This window comes from Podarcis filfolensis, assembly GCF_964270895.1.
Source record: "Podarcis filfolensis genome assembly, chromosome: 1".
NCBI classification, from domain to species: Eukaryota; Metazoa; Chordata; class Lepidosauria; order Squamata; family Lacertidae; genus Podarcis; species Podarcis filfolensis.
Genome location: NC_139604.1, coordinates 115,280,368 through 115,293,885, shown reverse-complemented (window position 1 = coordinate 115,293,885; position 13,518 = coordinate 115,280,368). Strand labels below are relative to the sequence as shown.

The following is a 13,518-nucleotide window of genomic DNA, read 5'->3' as shown; positions in this document are numbered from 1 at the left end:
CTGGAACAGTCTCCTGGAAGTCTATAAACAGTTCCAGGGTTTTGAGGCCTTTGGTTTTTAATACTCAGAATCTCTGTTAACATTTCAAAAATTAGGTAGTGCACTTTTTAAAAATCAGGAATAGTCCCCCCCCCCACCATTTATTAAACTACATCCTGAAAGAAAGGAAAGGGAAAAGATCCCAAATTATATAATCACAAAACCTAATTCAAGTTAAAGCAGTTTATATCTAGTATTTCTTCCCTCACCTCACACTTAAAACCCCATTTCTGAAATAATTCTACTGTCGGATGACATGATTTAATGCCCTTATCTGTGCAAACTATCTCTTCATTGTAAAACAAGCTGAGCCTGCACATAGCAGATAGCAGTACCATTTGTTTAATAGATTCCAGTCTGAAATAACTGCAGTTTGATTAGAAAGTACAGTTTTAAATATATATATAGAGAGAGAGAGGTATACCTTTAGACTCCTGCGTACTGGCCTTTCAATAATAGTAAGTTCCTGCAGATCTTCTATATAACCAAATAGATTGTTCTGGCTAAAATCCATTTTGTAGGAGAAGATGATTATCGGATGCATGTACTAGGTTGGAGGTCCAGTCTTTGACAAAACCAGGGTTGTGTGCAAGCTTCACATTGCACTGAGGCCAGAGAGAGGGAGAGAGGGTGGGAGAGAGAGAGGAGAGAGCAAGCAGGCAACAAACACCCTCTTCTCGTCTTAAAAGGATGCACTGGTGGAGGTGGGCGAGTAGAGGCTGCTCTGCTGCTGCTGCTCTTGCTGCTTCCTCCTCCTCCTCCTCCTCTTCGTAGGACGCTACTGAGCCCCCACCGCCCAGGAGGAGCCTCAGCAAACACAATGCGGCACCAGCACAGCCCGCCGCCGTTGCTGCTCCAAGAGCATCACTCGCCACTCAGCCCAGGCTCCGGCAAGGAAACTTTCACTCCTGCTGCTTCACTTTCGCCTCAGTCCCTCCAGCGTTTCCAGGGAGAAGGAGACACCAACATCTCCCTTCCTCCTCCTCCACCTCCTCCACCACACATACGCATATACGCACGCCCTCCTTTCACTTCGCTCCTGCTTGCTTTTCTCTCCCTCTCTCTTTTTGGTGGGGGCGCTAAGGGTGGAAATGCAAGGCGTGGGGGTGGGGGTGGAGGCGGATCTGAGGCTGCAACTTTTCTCCTCTTTGGCCCAGGAAAGGAGGCAGATCCTGGGACCCCCTGCTCCAGGACAGATGGGGGCAGGTGCCCACCTGAAAGCTAACACTGAAGAGGGTTTTGCAGTGGGGGGGGGGGATGGAGGCGAAATCGACAACTTCTTCCCCGAACGAGTGCAAAGGGATTATTGGTTTGTATTTTAAATGTAAATTTAGGGGGCGTGCGGATTAGAGGGACTTGCACCCCTGCAAGAAGAAGGGTTGGTTGAGGAGGGCAGGCGCCGTTTCCTAGATGCTCCAAGAACAGGGGAGAAGATTTCCCGGGGGGGGGGGGGAACGGGGTGGTTTGGGTGGCAGAACGGGGAGGTGGGCGAATGACAAGATTTATAGCCCTTTTTTTGTAGGGCGGGAAAGATGGATTGGGGGGGGGCGCTTACGGAGGGAAACGCAGCGACTCTATCATACATATAAGCCCGAGAGTGCGGTGCGTTCCCACCCCCGCCAAAGGAGCGGCTCTCCTGCCTTCCCGCCGCCCCCGAAGCGCAGCGATTCCCCCGCCCCCCTCTTGGTGACGGGCCAGGATGGGGCTCCGCGAGCGGAGAGAGAGACAAGAGAGCGCCAAGCCGGGAAGGCCGGATGCCAACCCCGGGAGATGCTGGGCCACTTAGGGCCCTTCCGAGGGACGCGGCTTCATGGGCCCAGGCGGGCTGCCTGCTTTCCCTCGCCCTGCAGCTCCCAGAGGCGCCGCGCTCCCTCCCCCGCGACTCGAGGAGCCCGAGGGGCGAGGGAGCCGGAGCCGCCTTCGCCTCCGCGGGCAGTGTGGCAGCGCCGAGCCCGTCGCCAGGGCAACGAAGCCGCTACAGAGGCCCGGAGGGGCAAAAAGGGCCGACCCGAGCGCGCCAATATCGCAACGCGCCCGGAAAGACGGTCCAGGCACATCATATATACAGTATTATATTATATATGACGGGGGAAGGCTCCGTTTCGGCTTAATTTGTTGTTTCCCACCCCTCTCCCTGAGGAAAATTTGACATTCCCGTTTGCCACGTGGGCCCGCCTCATGAGGAAACTAGCCGCTGCCGCCGCCGCCGCCTGCTACGCGCACTGTCAACCCCTTTGCCCCGCTTCAGGTGGTGAAGGATAAAACGGCGTTTTTAATCCACGGCTGCTGGCCGTTGGTTGGCTGCTCTCTTCCCCCTCGGGAGGGGGGGTCACGTGCTCAGGGACCAAGGGCCGGCCCACCTGTAAGACAAGGTGAGGTGATGGCCTCAGGGGGGCAAGGATCAGCAGGGGCAGCAGACCTGGCCTCCAAGAAACGCATCACCTGCTGACACAGCGACAGCAGCGCACTCTGAAAGCCAAATCTGCCCCCTTATTAGCAACATGCGCACACCACCATGCCACCTGTACAACAGGCCTCACAATGGTTTGCCTCAAGTGCCAAAATGTATTGGCCCTGCTTCCCATTGGGACATCTGGTTGGGCGCTGTGAAAACAGGAGGTCATATACCGCCCTATACCCAGAGGTCTCAGGGCAGTTCACAGAACAAAATATGTACTCAAAATATAGGCCACTGGCCTGATCCAGCAGGGCCTCCTTATGCTCTTGGGCCTCCCCTGCCAAAACAAAAAAAACGCAGCAAGGCAGAATAGTGTAGTATTATTATTTCCCTTAATCTGGACACTATACTTCTGTTGATGCAGCCTAGAATAGCATTAGCTTTTTGCTGCTGCTGCTGCTGCTGCTGCGGCATCACACTGTTGGCTTATGTTAAGCTTCTGGTCCACCAAGACCACTAGATCCTTTTCACATGTATTGCTAGCAAGCCAGGTGCCCCCCATCTTATATTTGTTCAGCTGGTTATCACTGCCTAAGTTTAGCACCTTACATTTGTCCCTATTGAAATTCATCTTTAGTTTTTTGCATCAACTCAGGCCCATTGGCCACTGTAATGAGACAGGCCACCTTATGGGCACATACATCCAGGTGGGAGCTTCATTTGCAAGCTGGTCCTTGGTCACTGACAACAGTTAAGGTTGCCATGTTTCAAAAGACTGAAGATTGTGGAGCATTTTTTGCAGAATCTCAAAAAAAGTAGTTTTTGAGCTATTTTTTTAAAGCCAAATCCCAGCTATATCTGGGAAATTACGACGTAAAAAAAAAAAAAAGTTAGCCGGCATTGTTTTGTGGATGCTGTAAAAAGCTTGCATGCATGAGGAGTACCCTTCCACAATAAACACCTATCTGGAAGCACACTGAGAGTTGCTTTGGTTCATGGTAAAGAAATAGTTAAATGTGGTGGTGTTTCCTCACTTCTGCACCCCCAGGCAGGATGGAACAAGTCCTAGATGTCTCTGCAACTTGCCCATACTGCTGTGGGGACATAAACAATTTCTTATTCCACTGCTTATACTTCAGAAGTCACTTTTAAGAATCAGGCGACTCTGAATATGCAAATAATAATACCAGTGTGGTGTAGTGGTTAAGAGCGGTAGCCTCGTAATCTGGGGAACCGGGTTCGCGTCTCCGCTCCTCCACATGCAGCTGCTGGGTGACCTTGGGCCAGTCACACTTCTCTGAAGTCTCTCAGCCCCACTCACCTCACAGAGTGTTTGTTGTGGGGGAGGAAGGGAAAGGAATTCTTAGCCGCTTTGAGACTCCTTAAAGGGAGTGAAAGGCGGGATATCAAATCCAAACTCTTCTTCTTCTTCTTCTTCTTAATAATAATAATAATAATTTATTATTTATACCCCGCCCATCTGGCTGGGCCTCCCCAGCCACTCTGGGCGGCTTCCATAGAAACCAAAAATACAGTAAAATATCACACGTTAAAAACTTCCCTGAACAGGGCTGCCTTAAGATGTCTTCTGAATGTCAGGTAGTTGTTTATCGCTTTGACATCTGCTGGAAGGACGTTCCACAGGGCGGGCGCCACTACCGAGAAGGCCCTCTGCCTGGTTCCCTGTAGCTTTGCTTCTCGCAATGAGGGAACCGCCAGAAGGCCCTCGGCGCTGGACCTCAGTGTCCGGGTAGAATGATGGGGGTGGAGACGCCCCTTCAGGTATACTGGACCGAGGCCGTTTAGGGCTTTAAAGGTCAGCACCAACACTTTGAATTGTGCTCGGAAACGTACTGGGAGCCAATGTAGGTCTTTCAAGACCGGTGTTATATGGTCTCGGCGGCCGCCCCCAGTCACCAGTCTAGCTGCCGCATTCTGGATTAGTTGTAGTTTCCGAGTCACCTTCAAAGGTAGCCCCACGTAGAATGCATTGCAGTAGTCCAAGCAGGAGATAACCAGAGCATGCACCACTCTGGCGAGACAGTCCGCAGGCAGATAGGGTCTCAGCCTACGTACCAGATGGAGCTGGTAAACAGCTGCCCTGGACACAGATTTGACCTGTGCCTCCATGGACAGCTGTGAGTCCAAAATGACTCCCAGGCTGCGCACCTGGTCCTTCAGGGGCACAGTTACCCCATTCAGGACCAGGGAATCCTCCACACCTGCCCGCCTCCTGTCCCCCAAAAACAGTACTTCTGTCTTGTCAGGATTCAACCTCAATCTGTTAGCCGCCATCCATCCTCCAACCGCCTCCAGACACTCACACAGGACCTTCACCGCCCTCACTGGTTCTGATTTAAAAGAGAGGTAGAGCTGGGTATCATCTGCATACTGATGAACACCCAGCCAAAACCTCCTGATGATCTCTCCCAGCGGCTGCATGTAAATGTTGAAAAGCATGGGGGAGAGGACAGAACCCTGAGGCACCCCACAAGTGAGAGCCCAGGGGTCTGAACACTCATCCCCCACCACCACTTTCTGAACACGGCCCAGGAGGAAGGAGCGGAACCACTGTATGACAGTGCCCCCAGCTCCCAGCCCCTCAAGACGGTCCAGAAGGATGTTATGGTCGATGGTATCAAACGCCGCTGAGAGATCCAGCAGAACTAGGAAACAGCTCTCACCTTTGTCCCTAGCCCGCCGGAGATCATCAACCAGTGCGAGCAAGGCAGTTTCAGTCCCATGATGAGGCCTGAATCCCGACTGGAAGGGATCCAAATGGTCCGCTTCTTCCAGGCGTGCCTGGAGTTGTTCAGCAACTGCTTGCTCAATCACCTTGCCCAAGAATGGAAGATTTGAGACTGGGCGATAGTTGGCCATCGTGGCCGCATCTAAAGATGGTTTTTTAAGAAGCGGTTTAATAACTGCCTCTTTCAGCGGGTCTGGGAAGGCTCCCTCACGGAGGGAAGCTTTCACCACCCCACGAAGCCCATCGCCCAGTCCTTCCCGGCTAGCTTTTATAAGCCAGGATGGGCAAGGATCCAGGAGACAGGTGGTTGGTTTCACTCGTCCAAGCAGCCTGTCCACATCCTCGGTGGTAACAGATTGGAATTGATCCCACTCAACTTGACTAGACAGAACTCTAGCACTCTCCCGCCCCGGCCCTGCTCCCACGGTGGAGTCTACTCCGTCCTGAATCTGAGCGATTTTATCTGCAAAAAACTTTGCAAAATCATTGCAGGAGAACATGTGGCCCGTACTGGGCCCCGATGTTGCAGGTGGTTCCGCTAAATTGTGAACCACCTGAAAAAGTCTGCTGCTGCTGTTTTCTGCAGATGCAATAGAGGCAGTGAAGAAATTCTTCTTCGCCGTCGCTATCGCCACTTGGTAGGCTCGACGTTGAGCTCTAACCTGTGTCCGGTCAGATTCGGAATGAGTTATCCGCCACCGGCGCTCTAGCCGTCTCAACTATTGTTTCATTGCCCTCAGATCCGTGGAAAACCACGGGGCTGTCCAGGCTCCATGCAATCGGAGAGGGCGCTTCGGAGCCAAACAGTCAATAGCCCTGGTTAACTCCACATTCCAGCAGGCCACCAGGGAATCAGCTGAAAGGCCATCAACATGGGATAAAGCATCCCCTACCACTCTCTGGAAACCATTTGGATCCATTAAGTGGCGGGGGCGGACCATCCGAATTGGTCCCACCTCCCTGCAGAGGGGATGGGTCGCAGAGAAGTCCAGTTGCACCAGGAAGTGATCTGACCATGGCACTTCTTTCGTTTCGCTTTTACTGAGTGTCAAATCACCAACATCCATAGAGGTAAATACCAGGTCCAAGGCATGTCCGCGACTATGGGTTGGGCCAGACTTATTCAGGGACAGCCCCATGGAGGCCATGCTTTCCACGAAGTCCCGAGCGGCCCCTTGTAAGGTCGTGTCGGCATGGATGTTAAAATCCCCTAGGACGACCAAGCTAGGTGTCTCCAGGAGAACATCCGCCACGACCTGAAGCAGCTCGGGCAGGGAATCCTTGGTGCAGCGGGGAGGTCGGTACACCAAAAGGAATCCTGTACTGCCCCTATTGCCCAACTTCCAGAACATGCACTCGGAAAACTGGGTCTTCCCAATAGGACGCCTGGTGCAAACTAATGACTTCCTAAAAATCACTGCAACCCCCCCTCCCCGCCCACATGACCTGGGTTGCTGTGCGTAAGAGAAACCTGGTGGACAAGCAGCTGCAAGGACAGGCCCATCTGCTTCATCCAACCAAGTCTCTGTTACACATGCCAGGTCAAGTCCTCCATCCATGATCAAGTCGTGGATGGCAGTGGTCTTATGAATCATTGACCTGGCATTGCACAGCAGCACCTTCAGGTCATGTGGGTATCCCTTGCTGATTCTAGTATCCATCCGGTCAGGACCAGACCCGGAGGCAGGAATAGTCCTCAGACAACGACTAAACCTGCCCCCTCTGTAATGACATGGTCTGGTCTTAGCGTAACTCCTCCTCCTACCCGTGATCACTGAGATCGGTTGTCCCAGTGCATCCCCCCCTGTGGAACATGCCCCAGCCATTTTGTGGGCTGGGGCCCACTCCCCGGCAGCCCTGACCCCTCCCCCTAAGAACAAAATAACACCTTAAACAAACAAACAAAACCAATAAAACAATACAAACAAAAAAAATGTAAAAATTACAAAAACATCAAAATAAAAAAAATAATTCCCCAAGCCCAACCAAACATCCATCCCACCCCCCACCCCCCACATACAAAAAATCCAAAAGAAAATTTTTAAAAACATTTTAAAAACACTCTGTGCCCCTCCGGCAGTAACAACTGTCCTAGTGAGGCCTGTCAGGCCCCGCCCTGGGCCAGGTGGTAAGTGGCAAGAGCAGGGCCCTCAGGCACTCACTCAGGGGAGTCCTCCTGGGCAGCAGCAGCAAGCAGCAAGCAGTCCTTGTGAGGCTTCAGGCCCCGCCCCAGGCCAGATGGTAAGTGGCAGGAAGGAGCAGGGCCCTCAGGCACTCACTCAGGGGAGTCCTCCTGGGCAAAGAGACAGTAGGGACAACCCCTTTGGAATGTGCTACCCAAGGCAAACCTTTCATGCTGTTTCATGTTAAGGTTGGGCCTGGAGGTGGTTGCTTCCTAATTAGGCATGTCAAAATTCATTTTCAATAATAAGATGTAATGGAAGACTGAATACACTTTTACTGGCACTTTATATATTTATTGGTGAGCCCGCCAATTTAATTAGTCAATTAACTGTTACTTTTAACCAATAAATGTCAATTAATCTGTTCGCATAGAGCGCTGGAGAATCAGAACTAGATACACAGATTTTCATCGTACAGATCCTACAAAGGGCAGGGTGAACTGACATTCCCTGGGGAAAATTCTGCCAAGAGTTGCTAGGAATAAATATGGAGAACCAATTTCCTCAATTTTGTGTTCTCAGTGGGCTGGGAGACCTCAGGCCCTGGGGCTGGATGTGGCCTTCCAGGTCACACTGTCTGGCAAGCACAGAGTCTCCCAAGTCCATGCACCCTCACCAGCCCTGCAGTCTCCTTGAGCTGTTTTTTGTTTGTTTGTTTTGCTGGGCTGGGAATTTTCCTCTTCCATGGAGAGATGTGTGAGGAGGGTACAGAACCCTCTGAGTTGTGTGTGACTGGAATGTTGCCATCAGCTCAAAGGCAAGAATTGCATTTGTTGTTGCTCTACACAGCACAGGTTTGTGCACATGTACCATACCCCATGGCAGCAGGGCCCCCGGACTCTTAGCTTTCGTTTTAAAAAGTAAGGAATAATAATCTGAGATGTACTTAATGTTGAAAAGAAACAGGGTTATACCACAGATAGGGTAAAATGATTAAAATGACATACACCCTGAACAAGCAGACATTGGTCATTACTCTCCATAAACATAGATAACAGTGTGATTCTGCCCTGACATCTTTATGGCTCGCATCCTATTTGTCTGGCATTTTCTATTTGAGTTGTGACCTCATTCCATTTAATACTGCATGTGCCAAACAGGGCTGCATTTCTACTGCACCCCGCTGAGTTGCATGCACATCTATCCCACCTCCATAGCGCTGCCATGCAGTTTTGTGGAATCTTTCATATTGTTTTATATATAAATTCCTTGAAAGCTCTCTAGAGCATTACATCACAGGCACACCAACAGAGTTTTGAAAGGATCTCAGGAAAAGGCAGAAATAAAGAGGAACAAACAGGGACAGTTATTTATCAGGGACAGGTAGCAGAAAACAGGCACAGTTGGTCATGGATAGCAAGCGTATGGCACCGGAGATGAGCATTTGGGAACAGCAGGCAAGCAAGGTTTGAAGTGAAGGAGGGGCACGCTTTCACTCACAGTATGGAAAGGCCTGAGTGCTATTGTACAAACGGAACAGCATTAATTACAGGAGATACCTCCATTTATACAGATGGATTTAGGGTTACACCCCAAGGCTACAAGCCCCAAATTACTCTGCTGTTGCTGAAAGCCGTACTGAAAAATGATTTCAGTAGACATTCTTGCGCTCAAAATGCTTTGCTGCTAGTGCATTGCCTCTCTAGACTCCTGTAACTCTTCCTTTTCCTCCATGTTATGCTGGATAACTCACTACACTAACAGGAAATGGTAGACCGACTGACCCCACAAGGCTTGGGGCGGGGGGAAATCAAATTATGTGAAATATTATTTGACTTCATGCACATTCTAATTATACTTTTTATACTAAGCAGATACTAAGATGCAAGAGAACAACCAGTAATGTTTCTGCAAACGAAAATAATGAAACTATGAAGCAGTAGTTTCTTAGCAACAAACTGGAAGCTGTGTTAAGTAATGTTCTTATTTTTATCGGGGCTTGTGTGTATTGGCAGTTTGGCATCTCTATTCTAGGAATTTTTATACGTGCAGATATTTCACTTCCCCCACCCTCTCCCTTGCCATATATATGAGGAGGTTATGATGACAACAATGATTGCTACCTTTTATCCAGATAGGTGCACTGTGCATTTAGCAACTGCCCAATATGTAGTAATTCAGCTAGGACAGTTTTTTCTGTAGATTGAAAAACAGTAATGAGGTCTAGTCTGTTGAAGTTCTGGCAGTTGTGCAGCTTTTAAAGGCACAAATGTTTTGTCAAAAAAAGGAGAAAGAAACCAACACTTAAAATGACAACATATTTAAAGTAGGAATTTCACCTAGTGAAAACAGTTTGTTTTACTAATGTAGGAAAAGCCTCAAAAGTACAATCTCTTTTTTTTCTTTACCAAAAACACATGGGCTCTACTGAATGGTAGTATCTGTATGTGTTTTGGCTACAGAGATCTTCATCTCCCAAGAGCAAGCAGGACTCCAGTCCTATGAAGAAAGGCTACACCACATTCAGAAGACAATGTAGCCTTTGTCAGTTGTCACAGTTTGTGCAAGAGAGAGCAAGGCAACACCCATGACACCCACATCCCCATTGGCTCTACGAGTCCTAATTTGGGAGAAAAGTGGGATAGAAATGCATTTAATAAATAAACATAAGATGACCCTGCTGGATCAGACCATGTAGACCTCCTATGGGAAACCTGCAAACAAGCTGGAAATGAGTGCAGCAGCACTCTGACCAGCTGCAGTTCCCAGCAATGTGTAATTCCCCTACAATCCAAGTGTTTTGTGGGTGCATGTATATAGAGGTAAGTCTGCTCTACATGCATCAACTCCCTCTGGATGCAGAACTCTATGCTTCACTCTGTCCTTCATACCATGGGCATCCATGGGGTAGGGGGAGTCCTCACCAATCTCACCCACCTCTGGATGAATGATAATTTCTGAATCCCCTGCTTTCTTTTTTCAAAAAAAGTCTAACAGTTCTAGAACCTAAGGTATAAGACAAATTTGTACATGCACTATTCTTTCCATTATTTTTATATAGTGAGAAACTGGCTTGCCTGCCCCCTTCAGTGTTTTACTTGGTCAGTCTTTTCCTCTAGAAAAACTCCTACAGACTCCCATGCTTCACACAATTAATCACACAAGGGGACAGGAACTAGGACTGAACAGGACTACTATTCCCTATCACTACTACTCTTCTTCAGAAGAAGCTATGCCAATATTACAAGAACTTAGCACCAGGTAGGGCCAACACATTTAACCAACTGCACCTGGTGGGTGGAAGTTTATATGCATCGATCTAGAAGTTTGCAAATCACCTGGGAAACTCTTCTGCACAGCCCAGATGGAGCAGATAAGGATACCACCATTGATAATATCAAAAGCTGCTGAAAAGTCAAAATGAACAGGGACACATTTTCCCTGTTTCTATCCTGACATCATACAGAGCAATCAATGCCATCTTTAAATATTTTAAGGGCTGTCACATAGAATCATAGAATCATAGAGTTGGAAGAGACCACAAGGGCCATCGAGTCCAACCCCCTGCCAAGCAGGAAACACCATCAGAGCACTCCTGACATATGGTTGTCAAGCCTCTGCTTAAAGACCTCCAAAGAAGGATGCTCCACCACACTCCTTGGCAGCAAATTCCACTGTCGAACAGCTCTTACTGTCAGGACGTTCTTCCTAATGTTTAGGTGGAATCTTCTTTCATGTAGTTTGGATCCATTGCTCTGTGTCCGCTTCTCTGGAGCAGCAGAAAACAACCTTTCTCCCTCCTCTATGTGACATCCTTTTATATATTTGAACATGGCTATCATATCACCCCTTCACCTCCTCTTCTCCAGGCTAAGCATGCCCAGCTCCCTTAGCCGTTCCTCATAAGGCATCGTTTCCAGGCCTTTGACCATTTTGTTGCCCTCCTCTGGACACGTTCCAGTTTGTCAGTGTCCTTCTTGAATTGTGGTGCCCAGAACTGGACACAGTAAGAGGGAACATTATTGTTTTCTCCTGCTCTGAAGGGTAGGACTCGAGGCAACGGCTTCAAGTTGTGAGAAAGGAGATTCCAACTAAACATTTGAAAAAACTTTCTGAGAGTAAGAGGTGGCGGACTCTCCTTCCTTGGGAGGTTTTTAAGCAGATGTTGGATGGCCATCTGTCATGGATGCTTTAGCTGAGATTCCTGCATTGCATGGAGTTGGACTAGATGACCATTGGGTCCCTTCCAGCTCTAAGATTCTATGAATGCAGTTAGTTCCTGTACCATAACCAGGTCTAAACCCCAACTGTAATGGATTTAGAAAATCAGTTTCCTCCAAGAGCGCCTGGATCTGGTTTGTGACTCAAGAACCTTGATATTGGTTGTTTAGTTGATATGAGTCGGAGACAATCATGAACACGTTTTGATAACTTGAAGGCAGGCATTATGACTCAGACAGAAGTTATAATAGTATGGCACTTAAATTCTGGACTATTGTGAATTTTTTTGCTTCACTGAAGCCCTTAAGCCTTTATAAACGCCTTTCAAAAAGGGCCTCATTTTTATTCATCATTTGCTCTCTAAATTTCAACTGTGTCTTCTAAGCTGAAATCAAGGAGGCTTACAAAACACAATGAATATTTAAGAAACACAAACATAATCATTATCCTAAAACCTTGATGTTCTGTTAATCAGGTGGCACAAGATCACATTACATAAAACCACTAAATAAATAAATAAAAATGTGAGCCAGTCTCTCAAAAGAAAATGTCTCCTTGAGGTTCAAAATCAATTGACACAAGTAATTTCTGTGGAAGGGATTTCCTCATAAGGTGTTTGTAATAGCATTGAAAAATTATAAGTAGAAACCGTTTTCCAGTTAAGTTGTAAAGAAGGGGCTTGACAAAAAAATTGTTTAATTCATTAAGGCCCTGAATTCTTTTTATGTAACAATGTTTGTGCAGCTGGTAGGGAAGACTGGGAACTTCATGTGTTACAACTTTCAAATTCTTTAAAGCATGTTGTACTTTAAAGAACTGGCATGATATGTAATTCTGTCGATTTGAAGGCGTAATGCTTCAAGGAGTCAGGAGTCAAATGTGAAACTGCTGATCTTCTAATGGAAACACATAACTTGTCCCTCAGATCAGCCTCCATTCCTGAAGAATTGGAAAGAATCCAATTTAATGCCAGTATTTCAAAAAGGATGCGGGGGGATCCTAGAGATTATAGGCTGGTTAGCTTAACATTTTTCCTGCAAAAACTGGTGGAATTTATTGTATTGTTTTTTAAAAGTTGAGAAGCATATAATAAACCTTGCTGAAGGAAAGCCAGCATGGCTTCTGAAGGACAAGCCCTGTTTCACAATGCTATTCATTTTTACTGGACTCTTGTGTCATCCACTTTGAGGAGCTGCCAGGCAAGGTGACAGTTTGCAAAACAAACAAATAATAATTAGGGGTCGTCAGTTCTTTGTCATGATAGATTTTAATAGGGTTCCCAATTTTTCCAATGGGCTTCTGCAGCTGTGCCTGTAACATAGGGCAACTTATGTGTTGCCAAAAAGAGGGGGGGGGGAATGCATCACACAAAAAGGCGGCCAAAAAAATTAGCGTAAACCTTGCATAGTCTAATTTACATTTATAGATGCACATTTATAAAAAATTACTATAAAAATTACTAGAAACACATCTCACCATAACTGAGAAGATAGTGGCTTGTGGGCCTGCTCAGTCTCCTATCCGGATACTAATGGCTGATGGGCATCTTCAAAGCCCCTGCTCCTCTTTCTCTAGTTTTTTATTTTTAAACTGGACTACCACAGAGCCTAGGGCTTGCCGATCAGAAGGTCAGCGGTTCGAATCCCGGGGCGGGATGAGCTCCTGTTACTTGGTCCCAGCTCCTGCCAACCTAGCAGTTCGAAAGCACCTCAAAGTGCAAGTAGATAAATAGGTACCGCTCCGGCAGGAAGGTAAACGGCGTTTCCGTGCGCTGCTCTGGTTTGCCAGAAGCGGCTTAGTCATGCTGGCCACATGACCCAGACGCTGTAAGCCGGCTCCCTCGGCCACTAAAGCGAGATGAGCACCGCAACCCAAGAGTCGGTCACGACTGGACCTAATGCTCAGGGGTCCCTTTACCTTTACCTAGGATCAGAGAGCCCTTCATAGGGCCTTCTTGACCTCCCTTGAAATAGAGGGCTGTAAAGTTG

The 13,518-nt window shown here is 47.9% G+C and overlaps 1 protein-coding gene and 1 long non-coding RNA gene across 3 annotated transcripts in view; one reads left to right on the top strand and one right to left on the bottom strand.

Annotated features, from left to right (window-relative positions):
• Positions 1 to 2,294, bottom strand: part of PPP4R4 (protein phosphatase 4 regulatory subunit 4) — a 75,971-nt gene extending 73,677 nt beyond the window's left edge. The window contains exon 1 of one of the 2 annotated variants that reach the window (XM_083612318.1): positions 464 to 2,294. In XM_083612318.1, coding sequence (XP_083468444.1) covers positions 464 to 583 — 120 coding nt within the window. In that variant the 5' untranslated portion in view covers positions 584 to 2,294. The remainder of the gene's footprint in view (positions 1 to 463) is intronic. The other variant, XM_083612317.1, reaches the window with a different exon arrangement.
• The window catches only part of LOC310766217, a 195,960-nt gene that overhangs the window by 36,869 nt on the left and 145,573 nt on the right, over positions 1 to 13,518 (top strand). The gene's annotated exons all lie outside the window — the stretch shown is intronic.